This window comes from Miniopterus natalensis, chromosome 3, assembly GCF_054644295.1.
Source record: "Miniopterus natalensis isolate mMinNat1 chromosome 3, mMinNat1.hap1, whole genome shotgun sequence".
NCBI lineage: Eukaryota > Metazoa > Chordata > Mammalia > Chiroptera > Miniopteridae > Miniopterus > Miniopterus natalensis.
The window spans coordinates 99826638-99846838 of NC_142083.1; the positions used below are offsets into that span (position 1 = coordinate 99826638).

A 20201-nucleotide genomic window follows, 5' to 3' on the forward strand; every position below is an offset into this window, starting at 1 on the left:
TCTCAAGACTTATGCTTAGGACTTTCCTAAAATCTCTCAAACAAGCAGCAGGGTGCATCATACGTCTTGATAAGTGGCCCCAGGCCTGGCACTAGTGGCAGCCAACTACGGTTTGCTGTATAGCTCATGCTGGGTGGCCCTGGGCTAGGCACTGGCAGAGGCTGACTTTGCACTTCCCTGGAGGCCCCAGAGACAGTACACCTGGTGGCCAGATTTGACCACACTGGATTATAACCCTACCACATCCATGAGTGACACACTCAAGGGGCACATTTGGTGAACACCAAAGCCCCACTGAAGTAAATCTTGATCCATAGGGGTGTCTCCAGCACAGCAATTCTTTGGCTGCAGTTGCAGCTGGTCCTCACAGCTGATTGGCCTGGGGGTCAATTCCTCCCAGTGATGCCAACAGCAACCAAGGCTCGACTACAACAGGACAGAGCACACAGCCCACAGCCCACACAGGGGAGCACCTAGAAGGCCCAGCTCAGGTGACTGGGGAGGCTGAGCCACTCTACAAATTCCAGGAGACATAGCAGCTCTAACTAATACAGAGAAACAAACACCAGGAAGCAGCCAAAATGCTGAGGCAAAAAAACGTTGCAAAGGAAAGAACAGAAGAAATCTCTAGAAGATGAACTAAATGAAATAGATCCAAGCAAGCTAACAGTTACAGGGTTCAGAATTTTGTTTATAAGGATGGTCAAGCATATGATTATAAAAATAACTGAAAAAATCAATAACACAATAAAGTACCAATTTGAAATGAAGGCTACATGAACTGAAATGAAGAATAATTTACAGGGAATCAACAGTAGAGTAGAGGATGCTGAGAATCAGATCAGCAATTTGAAACATGAGGAAACAAAAAACACCCAACCAGAAGAGCAAAAAGAAAAAAGAATCCAGAAATATGGAGACAGCGTAAGGAGCCTCTGGGACAAGTTCAAGAGGCCCAACATTCATATTATTGGGGTTACTTAAGGGGAAGAAAGAGAGCAAGAAATTGAAACCTATTTGAAAAAATAATTACAGAAAACTTCCCCTACCTGGGGAAAGAAATAGATTTACAAGTCCACGAAGCACAGAGGGTCCCAAAGAGGCCCACAGCAAGATACATCATAATTGAAATGCCAAAGGTTAAAGACAAGGAGAGAATCTTAAAAGCAGCAAGAGAAAAGCAGTTAGTTACCTGCAAGGGAGCACCCATACGACTGTCTGCTGATTTCTCAACAGAAACATTGCAGGCCAGAAGGGAGTGGCAAGAAATATTCAAAGTGGTGAAAAACACAGAACTACAACCAAGATAGCTCTACCCAGCAAAGCTATCACTTAGAACTGAAGGTCAGGTAAAGAGCTTCAAAGATAAGAAAAAGCTAAAGGAGTTCATCGCCACCAGACCAGCACTACAGGAAATGTTGAAGGGTCTTCTTTAAGAAGAAGCTAATGAACAAAAGAATTGGGCAGCTTATGATGTCCGAGGCTCACTGTTTTTATGTTGATTTCAGACCTCCTGGGAGGCACTTTTGTGTCAGCCAATGTCAGCAGCTGTCCAAGTTGCTGCTCTCAGTGTCCTTTTGTAGCTGGCCAGACTAAGGATCTCTGAGGATCCTCTGCCTGTCAGCTACTCTGCCTACCCCTGCAGTTGCCTGTTCTTTCTCCAGTGTCCGAAGAGAAGAGCGTCATTAGAGTGGAAGCAGGCCAGGGTAACTAGGGCTAGTGGGCCCCTTACTTAGAGATTTCACCATCAGGCACTTACTAAGGGGAAATTAATCTCTGTTTCAAAGCCAACTCTTCAGTCTCTACCATATCCTCCAACTCTCGTTTTCTCCTAAAATGGCCTGAATACAGCCTGCTTGCCTTTTCTATATAGGCAGTTTCAGCTGACCTGGGCTCAGTGGGTTTGATCAAGAGTCTTCAGTGAGCATGTTGCCTGCCCTGCCAAGGAGTGGTGTTAAGCCTTTTCTTCTGGTCCCAAACAATAGTCCCTGACAGTCTTATTTTTGGAATGTCTTTTTCTAAGCTGTTCCCCCTTCCCCCACTGAACTGTACCCAGTGGGGGTATCTGGGGCTTCAGAGAGCTGACCAGCCCCTTTCCTGTTGGGGGAGGTGCTCCTAGCCTCCAGGAGAAGTAGATGTAGTCCATCCCTCTTTTCCCAGTACCAGCTGGCTGAACTCACAGGGTCAGCCTCTCCACAATGCAGACACAAAGCCCACCTCTTGCTGGTCTATCTCCCCAATATAAGCCTTCCCGGTGGATGCCGTGAGATGCCATCCAAAAATCAACAACATATAAAGAAACAAACAAGCAGAAAACCTGCTTTATGAAGACCCTGTGTCCTTGCACCTCTGGTCCAAGCTGTGTCTCCCACACAGCTGATCTCAGTAAAGCTGGGGTTGAGATTCCCAGCTCCACTCATGATCCCAGCTGTCTTCAGTTCAGGTCAAAAATCTGCTCTGCCCTGACAGCAGCTCCAGCCTCTCTCTGATGGTAGTAGCGCCCTCTTCCCCTCACCTGTGCCACCCAGTTTAGATGCTTTATGGGGCTCTGTGCAATGCCTTTCAGGAAAGCAGACAGTCCATTTAGGACACTGCTGGGTGCAGCTGACAGGCCCCTTATCTATTCTGCAGCCACACACTGCAGCACAACCTTTCCAGCAGTCAGGGCCCGGGGTGAATCTCTCCTGCCAGGGCTGCCAACATTAGGCATGTTCTTTCACTAGGAAGGTACAGAACCCACCTCCCAGGCAGACTGTTCCCCTGGATCCCTCTGCCCAGCAATGCACAGGCTCTCTTCCCACCTCCACTGCTCAGGGTTTGAGATCCCTTCATTTGGATGGCCAGTGCACACTCCCAACGGGAGGGAGCTTTGCAGCCAATACCCCTCAAGCCTAACAGCTGTGCACCATTTCCAGGGGAGCTCCCCCTTTCCAAGACTCCTATCTTACCAGTCTCTACATTGTTTCTTCAGAGCTCCTTAGACAACATATGTCCAATCAGCTATACTTCTCTTGTTTTTTCAGGCTTACTGCATAGTATTTTAGCTATAAGTCCAGTTTGTGGCTAGGAGCAAGGGCACTCAGCCTCCTGTTAAGAGTGCAGCCATCTTTACTTCCCTCTCTGTTTCTCCTTGATTCAGTCTTGGAGACAATGTTTCTAGGAATTTTTCCAGATTGTGCAATTGATAGCATATAGTTATTTATAATATTTTCTTGTAATCTTTTGTATTTTGTGGTGTCAGTTGTTACTTCTCTTTCACTTCTGATTTTATTTATTCATGCTTTCTTTTTTTATGAATCTGGTTAAAAGTTTACCAATTTTGTTTATCTCTTCAAAGAACCAGCTCTTGGTTTTAATGAACTTTTGTATTGTTTTTTTAGACTCCATTTAGTTTATTTCTTCTCTGATCTTTTCTGTTTCATTTTTATACTCACTTTGGACTTTGTTTGTTGTTCTTTTTCTAGTTCCTTTAGGTGTGAGGTTTGTGTATTTGAGATTTTTCTTGTTTCTTGAAGTATTGCTGTGATGGATTTCTTTCTTATGACTGCTTTCAGTGTGCCCCATAGATTTTGGTTGTTGTGTTCCCATTTTCATTTATCTCAAGTTATCTTTTCATTTCTTCCTGATCTCATTGTTAACCCATACATTGTTGAGTAAGATGTTATTTAGCACCCATGTGTTTATGTGTTGTTCAGTTTTCTCATGTAATTGATTTATAGTTTTATTACCACTGTGATGTGAGAAGATGCTTCATATGATTTTGATTTTTTAAAGTTTATTGACATTTGTTTGGTAGCTTAACATGTGGTCTATACTGTAAAATGTTACCTGTGCACTTGGAAAGAATATATGCTGCTGCTCTAGGTGAAATGCTTTAAAAAATATCAATTAAACTAACCTGGTCCATTGTGTCATTTAAGGCTGCTGCTACCTTGTTGATTTTTTGTCTGGAAGATATATCCATTGGTGTCAATGGGTTATTAAAGTCCCACACTATGATTGTATTAGTTTTTATCTGTCCCTTATATTCATCAATATTTGCTTTATATATTAGATGCTCCTATGTTGGGTGCATAAATGCTTACAAGGGTTATATTCTCTTGTTGGATTGATTCCTTTATCATCTTTATGATGTTTTTCTTTGTCTCATATTGTATCCTATTGTTGAATGTAAGTAGTACTACCCCAGCTTTTTGTCTGTTTGTTTGCTTCTATTTTCATGAAATACAATTTCCCATCTCTTTACTTTCATTCTGTATGTATCTTTTTATCTGAAATGGGTCTCTTGCATACAGCTTATGTATGGGTCTTTTTTTCCTATCCATACAGTTATCCTGATTGTAGCTTTTAATCTATTTATATTTATTTATTCTTTTCCATCACCTTTTACCCCCTTTATGCCCTCTTCCACCTCCACCCACCCCCCTCACAGTGATTGTTGATAGGCATGTTGTTATTTTTATTTTATTAGTTATATTTATGTTCTTTTTTATAAAGCTATTCTATTAATATTCATTGTAACACTGGTTTAGTGGTGATAAACTTCTTTAGCTTTTTCTTGTCTGGAAACCTCTTTACTCCTCCTTCAATTTCAAATGATACCCTTGCTGATTAGAGTAGTCTTGGTTATAGTTCCTTGCTTTTCATCACTTTGAATATTTTGTACCATTTCCTTCTGGCCTAAAAAGTTTCTGTTGAGAAATCAGCTGACAATCTTATGGGAGATCCCTTATAGGTAACTAACTGCTTTTTTCCCTTTTTTTAAGATTCTGTCTTTGTCTTTAACTTCTGCCTTTTTAGTTATGATATGTCTTGGTGTGGGCCTCTTTGGGTTCATCTTGTTTGGGACACTCTCCACTTCCCAGACTTGTATGTCTATTTCCTTTGCCAGATTATGGATATTTTTAGTCATTATTTCCTCAAATAGATTCTCAATTCTTTGCTCTCTCTTTTTTCCTTCTGGTACCCTATGATGCAAATGTTGTTACACTGGACATTGTCCCAGAGGTCCCTTAAACTCTCCTCATTTCTTGGATTCTTTTTTATTTTTTTCTGTTCAGATTGGGTGTTTTTGCTACCTTGTCTTTTATATTGCTGATTTGCTTCATCTAATTTGCTCTTGATTCCTTCTAGAGTATTTTTCATTTCACTTATTGTATTATTCATTTCTGACTTGTTCTTTTTTATGGTTTATATGTCCTTTTTTAGCTTACTATGTCTTTGTTGAAGTTCTCACTGAGTTCCTTGAGCATCCTTGTAACCAGTGTTTTAAACTCTGTATCTGGTAAATTTCTTGCCTCCATTTCATTTAGCTCTTTTTCTGGAGAATTCTCCTTTTCTTTCATTTTAGCCATGTTTTTTTTTGTTTTGTTTTTTTTTAAGTATCCCTATTTTGTCAGCCTCTTTGTCAGCCTCTTATGTATTAAGTAAGTATATCTGCTACTTTTCTCAGTCTTATCAAGATGTCCTTATATAGCAGGCATCCTGTGGAGCCAAGTTGTGCAGTCTTTCTAATCACCTGAGCCAGGTGCTCCAGGAGTGTCCCTTGTGTTGATTTTGTGTACCTTTCTGTTGTAGATGAGTCTTGACTGCCGTTGGCACCTCCATGGGTGGGATTGACCCTCAGGCTTACTGGCTTTGAGGATTGGCCATGACCACAGCATATAAGCTGTTGTTGCCCCAATGGTGTCTGTTGCCTGCTGAGATTAGCCTTTAGGTGTGTCTCTTTGGCAGCTAATCAGGTGGTGCTCTGTAGTGGTCTGAAGTTGACCACCATGTGTGTGCTTCTGGGGCCTCTTGGTGAAGGGAGGCTCTGGTTCATGTTAGTGCCAGATGTTGCTTGTGATTGCCTGTTAGGAGATACAAAGCAGCCCACAGTTGGTATCTGCCTATGCTAGGCCTAGATGAATGTGGGAGAGGCCATGCTGCAAATCAAGGCCAGCTGCCACAGATACTAGGCGTGGGACACATCAGCCAGAAAAAAGCCCAAGGCATCCCAAAACCTGCCACCACCTACTGGTTGCCTGTAAGGCTCAGCCACTGAAAGTGCCTCATGCTGTATATAAGTTGGGTGAGGTAGCATTTTAAGGATTCACCAGAGTGGAGTGAGTGTTCACCAGGTTGATATGTATTTAGATTTGTCACCAGTGCTGAGCTTAAGGCCACTTAGAAAAGTCTCAGGGTACACTGAGGCCATTGGATTGGAGGCCTAGGGAACTTTGCAATAGGGCAGGGTTTCAGGGAGTCTTCAGGGTGGAGCTAGTGGAGTTCTCCAGGCTAATGCAGAAATAGGTTTCACTGTGTTGGGTGAGGGCTAAACTGAGGAAAAATGGCATCCATCGGCCACACAGAAATAGGGCTGTACACAGGGACAATGACAGGCATCCCTCCAATCCATTCCCTGAAATCATACAACTCAGCTTTTCCTTGTGCATCTCTGGCACCCCCAAGCTTGAATGGAATTTCTTGAAAATTTTTAAAGAAAGACTGCAGTGTGGGCTCAGGCTGGCACTAAAAGAGGCTTGGGCTATGGGCAAATTGGGGGGAGAGGTCTTAGGGAGTCTTCAAGGTGGAGCTAGCAGAGTTCACCAAGCTAATGAAGATTCACATTTTGTCATTTCTGGATGAGTGTTGACACAAGAAAAATGGCACCTATCTGCAGTGCAGGAGGAGGGACAGTTGTGGCCATCACCCCAGCCCTTGCCCCAGAGCTACACATGTCCCTGGCATCCCTTCCCAAAACTGTTGTCCCTTCATTGAAGCCCATGGGTCAGTGCCTGCGAGTGAGAGTTTGTGTGCAGGCCCTTCAAGAGGATGCCTAAATTACCAGCAGCTTTCTGTCTTTTCAAGATGAATAGAATCCCTGAGAGTTTTCACAGCCAGATATTATGTGGGCTCCTCTTCCCAGCACTGGTGTTCCGGGCTGGGAGCTTGGCTTGAGGCTGAGACCACTGCTTCACAGGGCCAACCTATGCTGCTGAGATATCCCTCCAGATTCTCCACCACTACATATGGGTGTGGGGCAAGCCCATTTTGTGTTCCTGCCCTTTCTACCAATCTTTAGGTGGTTTCTTCTTTATATCCTTAGTTAAGCTAGTCTTCAAATGATTATCCAGGTTTATTGTTCTATAACAGCAATTTTCAATGGGTTTGCTGCAACAGGCACACAGGTGTGCTGCAAAAAAAAAACATGCAATACCTGACTATTTAGTCAGGGGCACTGACTTCTTTTTCCTAAGATTGTCAAATTTGAAAAATGACAACAGCAAACACGATAGCTGTCCAGTATGAATGAATCCAAATTATAACTATATGTTTGTCATATCAGCAAAAATGGTATTTTTTGGTGTGCAGCAGAATTTTAGTAATTAGTTTATGTGTGACATGAGATGAAAAAGGTTGAAAATCACTGTTCTATAATTTAGTTATAATTTTGGTGTAGTCATGGTAGAAGGTGAGTACAGCTGTCCACCTACTCTGCCATCTTACACCTTGAGCTGGATTTATTTCTTTTATTGAAGCATTATTTACAATAACCAAGACATGAAAGCAATCTAAGTATCCTTTGCTGGATGGATGGATAAAGAAAATTTGGAGTTGGTCTTCCTACCAACCTGGATTGTCCCCCTTTAGATTAATCCTGTGTATATAAAATTTCTGTCTTCTTTTAGCTCCTTTTATATAGCAGTTTAACCTTTACCCCTAACTCAGTGGTTCTCAAACTCTGGTCCTCTGACCCTCAGCATCACCTTGGAATGTGTTAGAAATGCAAATTCTTAATGACGGATAAATGGATAAAGTTGACATATGATATACACATACATACATATATACATTTATAAATTGTATATGTAGATAATTCAGCCATAAAAAAGGAAAGAAATCCTGCCATTTGTGGCAACATGGATGGATTTTGAGGGCATTATGCTAAGCAAAATAAATCTGACAGAGAAAGACAAATACCATATGATCTCACATATATATAGAATCTTTTTTAAAAAATTGAACTCATAGATAAAGAGAACAGATTGGTGTTTGCCAGAGGCACGATATAGGGGCTGGGCTAAATGGGCAAAGGAGATCAAAAGTACAAACTTTTAGTTATAAATAAGTTATGGGACTGTAACTATAATGACTATAGTTAATTTGAAAGTTGCTAAAAGAGGAAATCTTTAAAGTTTTCATCACAAGAAAAAAAATTTGTAATTGTGTATGGTGATGGATGTTAACTATACTAATTGTGGTCATCATTTAATAATAAATACTTACATCTGATCATTATGTTATATACTGAAACTAGTGTAATGTTATATGTCAACTGTATCTCAATTTCAAAAAGAATATATTTTAAAATAGAATAAATTATTTTTATGGTTTAAATGATTATATAATTTCTATTTTACATATTGCCAAACAGTTTCCCACAAAACCTGGGCTGGTTGTTATTAATACTTAAATTTCTTAAGGACAAAAATTATGTATTCTAGATCTTTATGTTTTTCATAGCATTTACACAATACCCAATATGGTAACAAATATAGTAACTGGCTGGTTTCAATGCAAATATATTGGAATATAGCAAAATACTTAAATGTTTTATTACCAATATAATCCATATCAATTGCAAAAAATTAGTATATATTAGCAAAAAGAAAAGGGAAGGAAAGAAAATTCAAAAATAGCTAATTCCACCACCCAGATGTAACTTGATATTTTACTAAACTGTTCTGCAGGAGATACTGCTCATTCTTTTGAGTAATCTCTAAGTAAACTGAATTTTTGAGATGCTAATTTGCATAATGTTCATTCACCAAAGCTCAGCTTTTGTCATGTTTTCTGTTTACTTGTAGGTAGCTATCCTCCAACCAGAGGAGAGGCCTATATTAATGAATATGCCATCTCAAAGAATATAATTGATATTCGAAGAAACTTGGGCTTCTGCCCACAGAAGAACTTATTGTTTAATGAATTGACACTATCAGAACACCTTTATTTCTTTCTTATGGTAAGTCAAAAAAATTTTTTTAATTATACAGTAAATGTAACTTTTTTATATACAGATCAGTGAATTTTAACACATTTAACCAACACCACAACCGAGACACAGAACAGTTTCATCACCCTAAAACACACCCTCATGCTATTTCTTTGTAGTCATCCCTCTACACTGGTAACCACTGGTATCTTTCATCACTACTGTTTTGTCTTACTGAGAAATCAGAGCAACAGAGAAGAGAAGAGGAGCAGGCATAGCATCAGGCAGTGGGAATCAGTTGTGATTTGGTTTGCCTGGAAAACTCAGACTGTACCATCCCAGGCAAAGAGCAATTTCTTTGTTACAACACCAGCCTGGGAAGTTTGCTCAGGTCTGTGTCTGCAGGAGGACCAAATGTCTGGGTCCTCCACACCATCTGACCCCACTGTACTGGCACAGATTTCCAGCTTAGCATCATTCTCCTTTTCCTTCTATCACAGCAGTTCCGCCGGGTGGCAGTGGAGAGATCTGACCAGTATACTCAGCAGTGAATATGAGTGACAGGTTATTCTCTGAAAGAACTTTTGGTAGAGAGTGGGACACAGGTGGGACAATGTGGCCTGGGAAAGAGGATTGGTATTGCCAACCTCAAGCACATGGGAAGCTCCCCTCCCCCACCTGCAAAATGGCTGAGTCTGCCCCAACCTGCTGTGACCCAAGAAAAAGGGGAATGATTCTTGACTGGAAATCTGCGCCCATACAGCAGGGTCAGATGATCAGGAGGACCCAGACATTTGGCCCAGTCAGAGTCTGGCCGGAGGCTCTGCCCAGGGAGGGCTGGCTGCAACTGGAAGATTAGAGTGCCAATTTGGGGGGAGGGGGCTGATTTTTTTTATCCCTTCCTACTTGATGTGGTCTCAAGGGGGTGCCTGGGAGCCAGGCAGAGCTGAGGCATTATGACTGTCTTCAGGGTGGGTGGGAGACAGATGAGCTGGTGCTGGGCCCTCTGCTACATTATGGAAAAACAGATCTGAGCTCCTCAGTGAGTTCAGCCAGTGAAGCCTGAGGAGAGGAAGTGCCCGCGCCCTCCCCTAGAAGCTGCAGGCACCACCCCCAATGTAAGTCTGTTTAAACCACCCAAGCCAGATCAGAGACACTACCACAGAGCCCAGTTCCTTGGGGGAAAGAGAACAGCTCACAGTTGGGACATTCAAGGTTTGAAATCCAAGGTAGGTCCAGCCTCTGGGCTATGAAGGCTCCACACACCAGATTACTTGGAGCTCCACCCTACCCTGCTTCAGTCTGGTTGCCAAGGGCCAGACAGGAACAGCAACTGACATTGGCTTGTACCAGAGAACCTCCCAGGAGGCCCAGGACCTGCACACCAAGTGACCACATTCAGACATCGGAGCAGAGTCCAGCAAGTGCCACAAATAGCAGATCCAAAAAGTAATCGCAGCAGACACAAAAACCTACAGAGGTGAATTTCACTTTTTTTTAATTTGTTTTTTTTCTTTCTCTAATTCTTTTGGTCTCTTTTAGCATTTTTTTAAGTCTTTTTTTTTTTTTTAAATATATCTTATTGATTTCAGAGAGAGGAAAGGAGAAGGAGAGAGAGAGATAGAAACATCAATGATGAGAGAGTCATTGATCGGCTGCAGCCCACAACCGGGGCATGTGCCCTGACCGGGAATCGAACCCCGATCGCCTGGATCCTAGGTCGACGCTCAACCACTGAGCCACACCCGGCCGGGCTTTTAAGTCTTTTTTGTTATTATTTTCGTCATTGTTGGTCTGTTTTGTGTTGAATTACATTTGGTCTTGTTACGTCTAGGGTTTTTTTCCGTAAGCATCTGTATAACAGTTGACATGACTTGGTCAGGTTTGAGCCTCACAGTCAGCAGCCCAAAGGCTGAGCCCACCCATGAACAGGAAAATAGAGATCAAGACCTGATTACAACAGGACAGCCCAAATAATCCACACAAGGGACGCTCGTATAGCACCTAGCTCAAAAGATTAAGGAAACTACACCACTGCATCCCGCAAGGCACCCACTACAAAAGGCAAACCCATAAAGACTGGGAGTCATAGCAGTCCTATCTAGTATACAATACAAACACAAAGAAAGAGCAAAAATTGGGAAACAAAGAAACAGGCCCCAAATGAAAGAGCAGGAGGAATCTCCAGGAAAAAAAGAGCTAAATAAAGAGGAGGCAAGGAACTTAAAAGAAGCAGAGTATAAAATAATGGTTTTAGAATGCTCAACAGCATGAAAAAGGACATAGAAACCATACAAAACAAATGAGTCAGAAATAAAGAATAACAAAGCCGAAATAAAGAATACACTAGAAGAAAAAATCAGTAGGTTAGAGGAAGAAGAAGATCGAATTAGTGAATACAAGGTAAAAGAAATTACCCAACTACAGAGGCAAAAAATATATATAATTTATTTTTTTTTTTTTTTGAGGATAGTTTAAGGGAACTTTGGGAAAACATGACATGTAACAATATTTGCATCATATGGGGTACTGGAGGGAGAAGAAAATGAGAAGAGGGTAGAGAACCTGTTTGAAGAAATAATGACAGAAAACTTCTCTATTCTGATGAAAAGTCACACATGTTCAGGAAGCACAGAGAGTACCAATCAAGATGAACCCAAAGAGACCCACACCAAGACACATCATAATTAAAATGGCAAAAATTCAAGACAAAGAGAGAATCTTAAAGGCAGCAAGAGAAAAGCAATCTCTTACCTACAAAGGAGCTCCCAGAAGGCAGTCAGCTGACTTCTCATCAGAAGCTCTACAGGCCAGAAGGGAATGGCATGAAGTATTCAAAGTAATGAAAAGCAAGGATCTGAAACCAAGACTACTCCATCCAGCATGGCTATCATTCAAAATAGATGGTGAAATAAAGAGCTTTCCAGTCAAAAAGTAAAAAAAAGGATAAAGGAGTTTATCACCACCAAACCAGCATTGCAGGAAATGTTAAAGGGACCAGCCCTTTTATAGTGTCTCCACCCTTCCTACCAGTTTCAGTGTGGCTCTTGTAAATTCTTGGTTTTAAGACTTTTCTCCAGCTAGTTCAGTGGGTAATTTAGGATGATTGTTCTATAATTCAGTTGTAATTCCAGTTTGGTCCTGCGAGGAGGTGAGTGTAGTTTCCATCTTTTCTGCCAGCATCTTGGATCATGTCCCTGTGTTTTCTCTGGTAATTTCCTTTGCTGTAAAGTCAACTTTATCTGATACTGATATAACCATTTCAGCTTTCTTTTTATTTGTGTTTGCATGGTATTTCTTCAAACACTGCACTTTAAACCTACATATATCATTAAATTCTAAGTGAGTTTTTAGTAGAGATTGTATAGTTGGGTCATGATTTTTATACAGTCTGACAGTCTCTGTCTTTTAGTTGATGTTTTTAGACTATTTTTTTTAATGGAATTACTGATATGTTTAGATTTAAAGGTATTTTATTTGTTTTTCTGTTTTTCTCACTGCTTCCCCCCCCCCCCCATTCCTCTTTGCAGTCTTATTTTGGGTTTATTTTTACTATATCTCTTGTGTACATTTTTATTGGTTGTTCTAGAGATCACAAAATATGGACATAGCTTTTCAGTTATTTATAATCAATAGTTTTCAACTTTATTTGGAGTATAGAGACCTTACCACATTGTAGGTTCTTTCTCCTCTTCCCTTTAGGCTATAGTGGTCATAAATGACACATACATATACTGAAAACATTATCAGAAAATATTATATTTTTTGCTTAAAATCATCTAGCATGTTTAAAGAACCATGTGTACTTTCATTATTCATGATATTTCAGGTTTTCTGCATCATTTCTCTTCTGTTTGAAGAACATTCTGTATCAGTTCGTTTACACCAATACTCTTCGCTCAAGAGTCTCTCAGTTTTCCTTTGCCTGAGAGGATCTTTAATTCACAATAGTTTCTCAAGGATATTTTTACTTGACATAGAAATCCGGTCAATGGTTCTTTTCTTTCAGCATTTAAAAATGTTGTTCTTGCCCTGGCTGGATACCTCAGCTGGTTGGGGCATCATCCGAATGCACCAAGTCTGTGAGTTCAACCCCAAGTCAGGGGACGTACAGGAAGTAACCAGTGAGTGCATGAATGGGTGGATCAACAAGTTGATCTCTCTCTCTCTCTCTCTCTCTCAGTCAACGAATCAGTGAATCAGTTTTGTTTTTTTTTTAATGTTGTTCTACTGCTTTCTGGGCACCATGTTTATAAAAAATTCAAAATCATCTGAATTATTCCCCTATAGTTAATTTATCTTTTTTTCTGAGTGCTGTCAAGAGCTTTTCTTTGTCTTAACATTTCAGCAATTTTGTTATGATTTGTCTGGTGTGGATTTCTTTGAGTTTATCTGGATAGAATTCAATCAGCTTCTTCAATCTGTAGGTTTGTGTCTTTCGCCAAACTTGACAAGTTTGCTGTCATTATTTCTTCAATTATTCTTTTAGCCACATACTCATTCTTCAATGACATGAATGTTAGACATTTTGTTGTTGTCCCAAAAATCCCTTTGGGCTTTGTTCATTTTTCGTAATCATTTTTCTTTCTATTATTCAGATTGTATACTTTCTATTTATCTGCCTTCAAATTCACCCTTTCCTCTGTCATTTCTGTTCTATTATTAAGTCAAATGAGTTTTTATTTTGGTTATTAAATTTTTAGTTCTGAAACTTCATTTAGTTTCTTCATATTTTTTATGTTAATGATACTATGTTAATTCCAACATCCATGCCATCCTATCATTGATGTCTATTGATTGTCTTTTCCTACATGACATGAGATTTTTGTCACTCTTTGTATCCAGTTGACTTTTGTATTTATCTTGATGTTTTCAACAATACCTCATGATGTTCTGCATCTTGTTTATATCTTGTCTGTGGTCTGTGGTTCCTGTGTCAGTTTAAAGTCTTTACAGTGCTATTTCAGTCTCAACCTGTGTTACTCATTACATCTGGATAGAGGTTTACTCATTAGCATAATTTTTTTAATTTGGTATTCTAATTAGGATTTTATCCATATGTGCAAATGACAGGGTAAACACATGAGTTCACAAACAACTTTGCATGTCACTTTCCTGCTCCTCCCTCCTGTTACTTCTCCAGAATGTTCCAGTTCTCCAGAATTTCTTAGTCCCCCAGCCAGAAATCACCCACTTTTATGAGTGTGTCACATCTAAGTGGCAAGAAGATGAAGAATGGTAAAAGGCGGATTGGTTTGGCCCTGTCTCTTAGAGCCATGGCTTGACTAAACTGAGAAGGTTCACCTCCCTCAGCACTTGAGCTCAGAGAGGATTCCCATTCTTTTCTACTCTTGCTAGGATCCCTCCCACAAGACTTCCCATGGTCTGGGCCACAAAAGAGCAGAGGAAAAAAATGAGATTGCGCTTTCCATACTCCGGGAGCTTTAGGCGTTTTCCCTTCTCCACTCCTCAAACCAGACGAGAGGGTTTCTCCTTAATCTCATTCTGTTTGTACTATGCTGCATTTCCAGGCTTTGGATCGCCTTGAGCTCAGGCTAGGAAATGCACGGGAAAATGGTAAACCCAACACTGTTCAGTGTGGTATTTCAAGTTCTGGTTCTGCTGTTCTCCCTGATCCAACTGCTGATGTTTACTTTTCATAGTTCTCAGGTTTAATAATTGAGTTCAGTGGGGGGAAAAGGGGATGTGTGTTTACTCTGTCATACCTGAAAGCTAGAGAGATGTTTATTTTCTCCCTTCGTTCATGAGTTTTAGTGTCTTTATAAATTATGAATATTCATTTTTGAGGAACTCTCCTTTAGACATAAAGGGAGGCAATGGGGAAAAGACCATGTAGCTGATGTAAGAATAGAGCTGGTGTAAAATGTTTTAAGGATGTAGTTGCAAAAAACTTCATTTATATATGGGGGGGGAGTAGGTTTACAGTTGTAATACAAATAATACAATAATTAATAAAAAATAATACAAGAATAAACTGTGTTTCACGTACTCCCAACTGTAAACCTCCTTTTGCCAACTCTTGTAGATATTTAGTTATGATCTAAGAACTTTCTGAGGATAAAGTTTGGATGCATCATGTAAATTCTGGCTTCTCTTTCTAGTTAAAAAGAAGATATCAAACGATGCACCCTATGGAAGTTGACCATATGCTGTCTACTTTTAACTTGCTAGAAAAGCGTGATGCAATTTCAGAGTCACTGACTGCAGGAATGAAGCGCAAGCTCTCCATCATGATAGCACTTATGGGAGATGCTGAGGTATTAGAGAAGAAATAGAGAACAAGGAGCAGGGAAAGGGGAGGGGCATGCACACATACATGCACTAAATATGGGTTCCTGCCCTCTGGTCCAGTAAACTCCACTGACAGAAGCCTGAGAGTTGACATGAATCTTAAGGGAATGTTGCCAATGATACTCAGAGGGAATTTGCATTATTGGGTCAGCTGTTATAATATGGTTTGGGATTTTTTAAATAGTTTTTACTGCTATTGTTAGTCTAGATTTTGTAACTTAGTTTAAATGTGTTCTCCTCAAGTAGTAAATTATCCTACAAGTACTTTGGCATCAATTGTCAATGGTCACGGAATTGTTCTTCTTGTCTCTAGGTGGTGATGCTTGATGAGCCCACAGCTGGCATGGACCCCCTTTCAAAAAGAGCCACCTGGGATCTCCTTCAGCAGTATAAACAGGATCGTATCATCTTACTGACCAGCCACTGTATGGATGATGCTGACATCCTGGGTGACCGCATAGGCATCATGGTCAAGGGATCTCTGCAGTGCTGTGGCTCTTCAGCCTTCCTGAAACAAATCTATGGTCTATCTCCCTTTGATCATTCTTAGGATATTAATGCCTTAATAATATTCTTCTAACATGATTTTAATTATATTTTGTCTATTGCCCAAAACTTCTTCAGTGACTTCTTCTGCTCTATTAATTAGGTCTCAATTTTCCTAATTGGTTTTAAGGCCCTTTGCAATCTAGATAGTCCCTAGACAGGTTGAGGCAAAAGTAGGTTTACAGTTGTGAGTACACGAAACAGAGTTTATTCTTGTATGAATATTTATTAATTATTGTATTATTTTCCTACAAACAACTACAAAAGCCTACTTTTGCACACCCTGTATATACTTATTAATTGTGCTCACGACATACTTTCAGACTTCAGGAACTACTTTTTTAACCTACAAAAAGTGTGCTTATTTCGCTCATTTTGAACCTACTCACAGTTTTCTTTGTTCCTAGAATGTAGTTGTGCCTCCAGACAAATTCATTTTATTGAGTAATTGGTTGATGAGAAGAGGAAGTAGAGAAATCAGTGACCTCTGATCCTAGTTTCTTGTTTGCCAAATCAGTCTCTAATCCACAAACACAGCAATTGACAGTAAAAATGTAGTGCAGAATGAAAAAAATCATATAAGTGAAATAAAACAACCCTTGACTTTGACAAGTATACAGGTTTTTTTTGTTTGGTTTGGTTTTTTGTTAGTTTTTCCTCACCCGAGGATATTTTTTCCATTGCTTTTCAAAGAGAGTGGAATGGAGAGAGAAAAAGAGAGGAACATCAATGTGAGAGAGACACATCAGTTGGTTGCCTCCCGCACTCACCCTGTACGGGGCCAGGGATCGAGCCTGCAACCGAGCTAGGTGCCCTTGGTTGGAATCAAGCTCAGGACCCTTCAGTCCACAGGCCGACTCTCTAACCACTGAACAAAACTACCTAGAGCAGTATATGGTTTTTGTAGGAGATAAAACTGATAAACCAAGCAGTAAATTATTGAGGGCTAAAATTAATAGTAATTAGAATCCAAAATTGGAGGGTATAAATGTAAATAAAGATAATTAAGAATGAATTGCTTCTGCCCGGCCGGGCATGGCTCAGTGGTTAAGCGTCGACCTAGGATCCAGGCGATCAGGGTTCGATTCCCGGTCAAGGCACATGCCCGGGTTGTGGACTGCAGCCGATCAGTGACTCTCTCATCATTGATGTTTCTATCTCTCTCTCTCCCCCTCCTTTCCTCTCTCTGAAATCAATAAAGATATATTTAAAAAAAAAAAAAAAGAGAATGAATTGCTTCATCATTCGTTTGCTCAGTATTTGAGGTTATTCAACTCACATTAATTATTTCCTCTATACTAGGTACTGTGGTGTCCATTTTATATATCATATTTAATATTCAAAACAACAGCTCCAATTTATAGAATACAAATCTGGGGCCATATAGCAAAGATATATCTTAGTCATATTTTATACCCATTTAGTTCTTTAAAGTTTATGATCACCTTACAGGTTTGAGTTTTTACAATTAATTTGAAAGGGGTTCTACATCTGAAATTAGATTCATCCCATGAATTAGAGGCCCCTGGGTTATGAGACACATAAATTAAACATCTAAGTGTTTTATTGAATTTATTGGTGTAACATTGGTTAATAAAATTATATGGGTATCAAGTAAACAATTCTATGATATATCATCATATATGGCATTGTGTATTTGCCACCAAAACTCAAATCTCTTCTCATCACCGTATATTTGATGTGCCTCCATCCTTTATTACCTCCCCACCCCCTTTCCCTCTGGTAACCACCGTGCTATTGTCTGTGTCTGTGAGTTTTTGTTTGTTTGTTTATCTTGTTTGTTCATTTGTTGCTTTCAGTTTTATGTTCCACATATAAGGGAAATCTTGTGGTTCTTGACTTTTTCTGTCTGACTTACTTCACTTAGCATGGTATTCTCAAGATTCATCAGTGCTGTCAAATATGGCAGTATTTCATCTTTTCTTATGGCTGAGTAGTGTTCCATTGTATATATGTACCACATCTTTATCAAATCATCTATCAGAGGACACTGTTTCTATATCTTTGCCACCTTGAATAATGCTGCAGTGAACAAAAGGGTGTATATATATATATACACACCTTTGCAAATAAATGGTTTCAAATGTTGGTGGTCGGTACCCAGAAGAGGGATCCCTGGATCATATGGTAACTCTATTCTTAATTTTTTGAGAAACCTCCATACTTATTTTCATAGTGGCCTACCAGTCTACATTCCCACCAGCAGTAATTAAGGGTTTCTTTTTTGCACAGCCTCTCCAACACTTGTTATTACTTGTCTTGTTGATAATAGCCATTCTAACAGGTGTGAGGTGGTATCTCATTGTGGCTTTGATTTGCATTTCCCTAATAGCTAGTGAACTTGAGCATCTTTTCATAAATCTGTTGGCCATTTGTATGTCGTCTTGGGAGATCTGTCTGTTCAAGTCCTCTGCCCATTTTTTAGTTGGATTGTTTGTTTTTTTGGTGTTGAGCTGTATGAGTTCTTTATATGTATTGGTTATGAACCCCTTGTCAGAATTCTTGTTTGCAAATATCTGCTCCCATATGGTTGTTTTCCTTTTGTTTGGTTGGCAGTTTATTTTGCTGTGCGGAAGCCTTTTCATTTTCTATAGTCCCATCCCTTTACTTTTGCCTTCACGTCCCTTGCCTTTGGGGTCAAATTCATAAAATCCTTTCTAAGACCAAAATCCATAAGTTTAGTACCTATGTTTTCTTCTATGTAATTTCTTGTTTCAGGTTTTATATTTAGGTCTTTGATCCATTTTGAGTTAATTTTTGTATATGCAGACAGACAGAGTCTAATTTTATTCTTTTCATGGGGCTTTCCAATTTTCCCAGCACCATTTATTGATGAGGCTTTCTTTCTCCATTGAATGTTTTTTGCTTCTTTATTAAAAATCATTTGCCCATATATTTCTGGGTTTATTTCTGGGCTCTCAATTTTAGTACACTGGTCTGTGGGTCTGTTTTTTGCCAGTACCATGATGTATTGATTATCATAGCTTTGCAGTATAATTTGAAGTCAGGAAGTGTGATACCTCTGGCTTCATTCTTTTTTCACAGGATTGCTTTGGCTATTTAGGGTCTTTTGTGGTTCCATACAAATCTGATGACTTTTTGTTCTATTTCTTTTTAAAATGCCATTGAAATTTTCTAAAATTGATGAGAGGGGAGGGAGGGAGGGAGGGAGGGAGGGAGGGAGGGAGGGAGGGAGGGAGGGAGGGAGGGAGGGAGAGAGAAAGGGAGAGAGAGAAAAATTTGTTCCACTTATTTTTGCATTCATTGGTTGATTCTTGTATGTGCCCTGACCAGACACCAAAACTGCAACCTTGGCATATCAGGATAATGTTCTAACCAACTGAGATACCCATCCAGGGGCCCCAGTGGCATGTTAATGGATATTACATTAAATCTGTATATTGCTTTGAGTAATATAGACATTTTAAATATGTTGAATATTTCTAGTCGGTGAAAACAGAACATCTTTCCATTTCATTGTGTCTTTTTCCATCTCTTTTAATAATGCTTTGTAGTTTTCAGTGTATAGGTCCTTCACATCCATTATTATATTTATTTTTAGGTATTTTATTCTTTTTATTGCAACTGCAAAAGGAATTGGTTATTTTACTTTTTTCTGAAACTTCATTGTTAGTATATAAGAATGTAATGGATGTTTTAGATTTTTTATTAAATTACATAGGTTTTAAGTGTACAGTTCTATACAATATCTGTATATTGTATGTGTGCCCACCATCCAAAATCAAATCTCCTTCTATCACCGTACACTTGAATGGATTTTTTGTGCTTTATTTTATATGCTGCAACTTTACTGTATTGGTTTATTGTTTCTAATGATTTTTTTGGTGGAGTCTTTAGGGATTTCTATAAAAAGAATTGTGTAATCTGCAAAATGTGATTATTTCTTCATTCCCAATTTGGATGCCTTTTATTTCTATCTCTTGCCTGATTGCTCTGTCTAGGACTTCCAGAACTATGTTAAATAGAAAAGTGAATATGGACATCCTTTTCTTGTTCCTGATCTTAGAGGAAAAGCTTTCAGTTTTCCACTATTGCTTATGATATTTTCTGAGGGTTTGTCATAATATGGTCTTTATTATGTTGAGGTACTTTTCTTCTAAACCCACTTTATTGTCTTCATCACAAATGGTTGCTGTATCATGTCAAACGCTATCTCTGCATCTATTGATAAGATCATATGATTTTTACCCTTTATTTGTTAATGTGGTGTGTGTATCACACTGATTGATTTGTGTGTGTTGAACCACGCTTGTGCCTCTTGAGTGAACCCCATGTGATCGTGATGTATTATTTTTTATGTATTGCTGTATTCATTTTGCTAGTGTTT

The 20201-nt window shown here is 39.4% G+C and overlaps 1 protein-coding gene across 1 annotated transcript in view; it reads left to right on the forward strand.

Annotated features, from left to right (window-relative positions):
- LOC107544788 (phospholipid-transporting ATPase ABCA3-like) overlaps positions 1–20201 on the forward strand; it is a 256196-nt gene that overhangs the window by 146748 nt on the left and 89247 nt on the right. The window contains exons 14-16 of the mRNA XM_087815824.1: positions 8850–9004; positions 15097–15252; positions 15600–15810. Of these exons, the coding sequence (XP_087671950.1) occupies positions 8850–9004; positions 15097–15252; positions 15600–15810 (522 nt within the window). The remainder of the gene's footprint in view (positions 1–8849; positions 9005–15096; positions 15253–15599; positions 15811–20201) is intronic.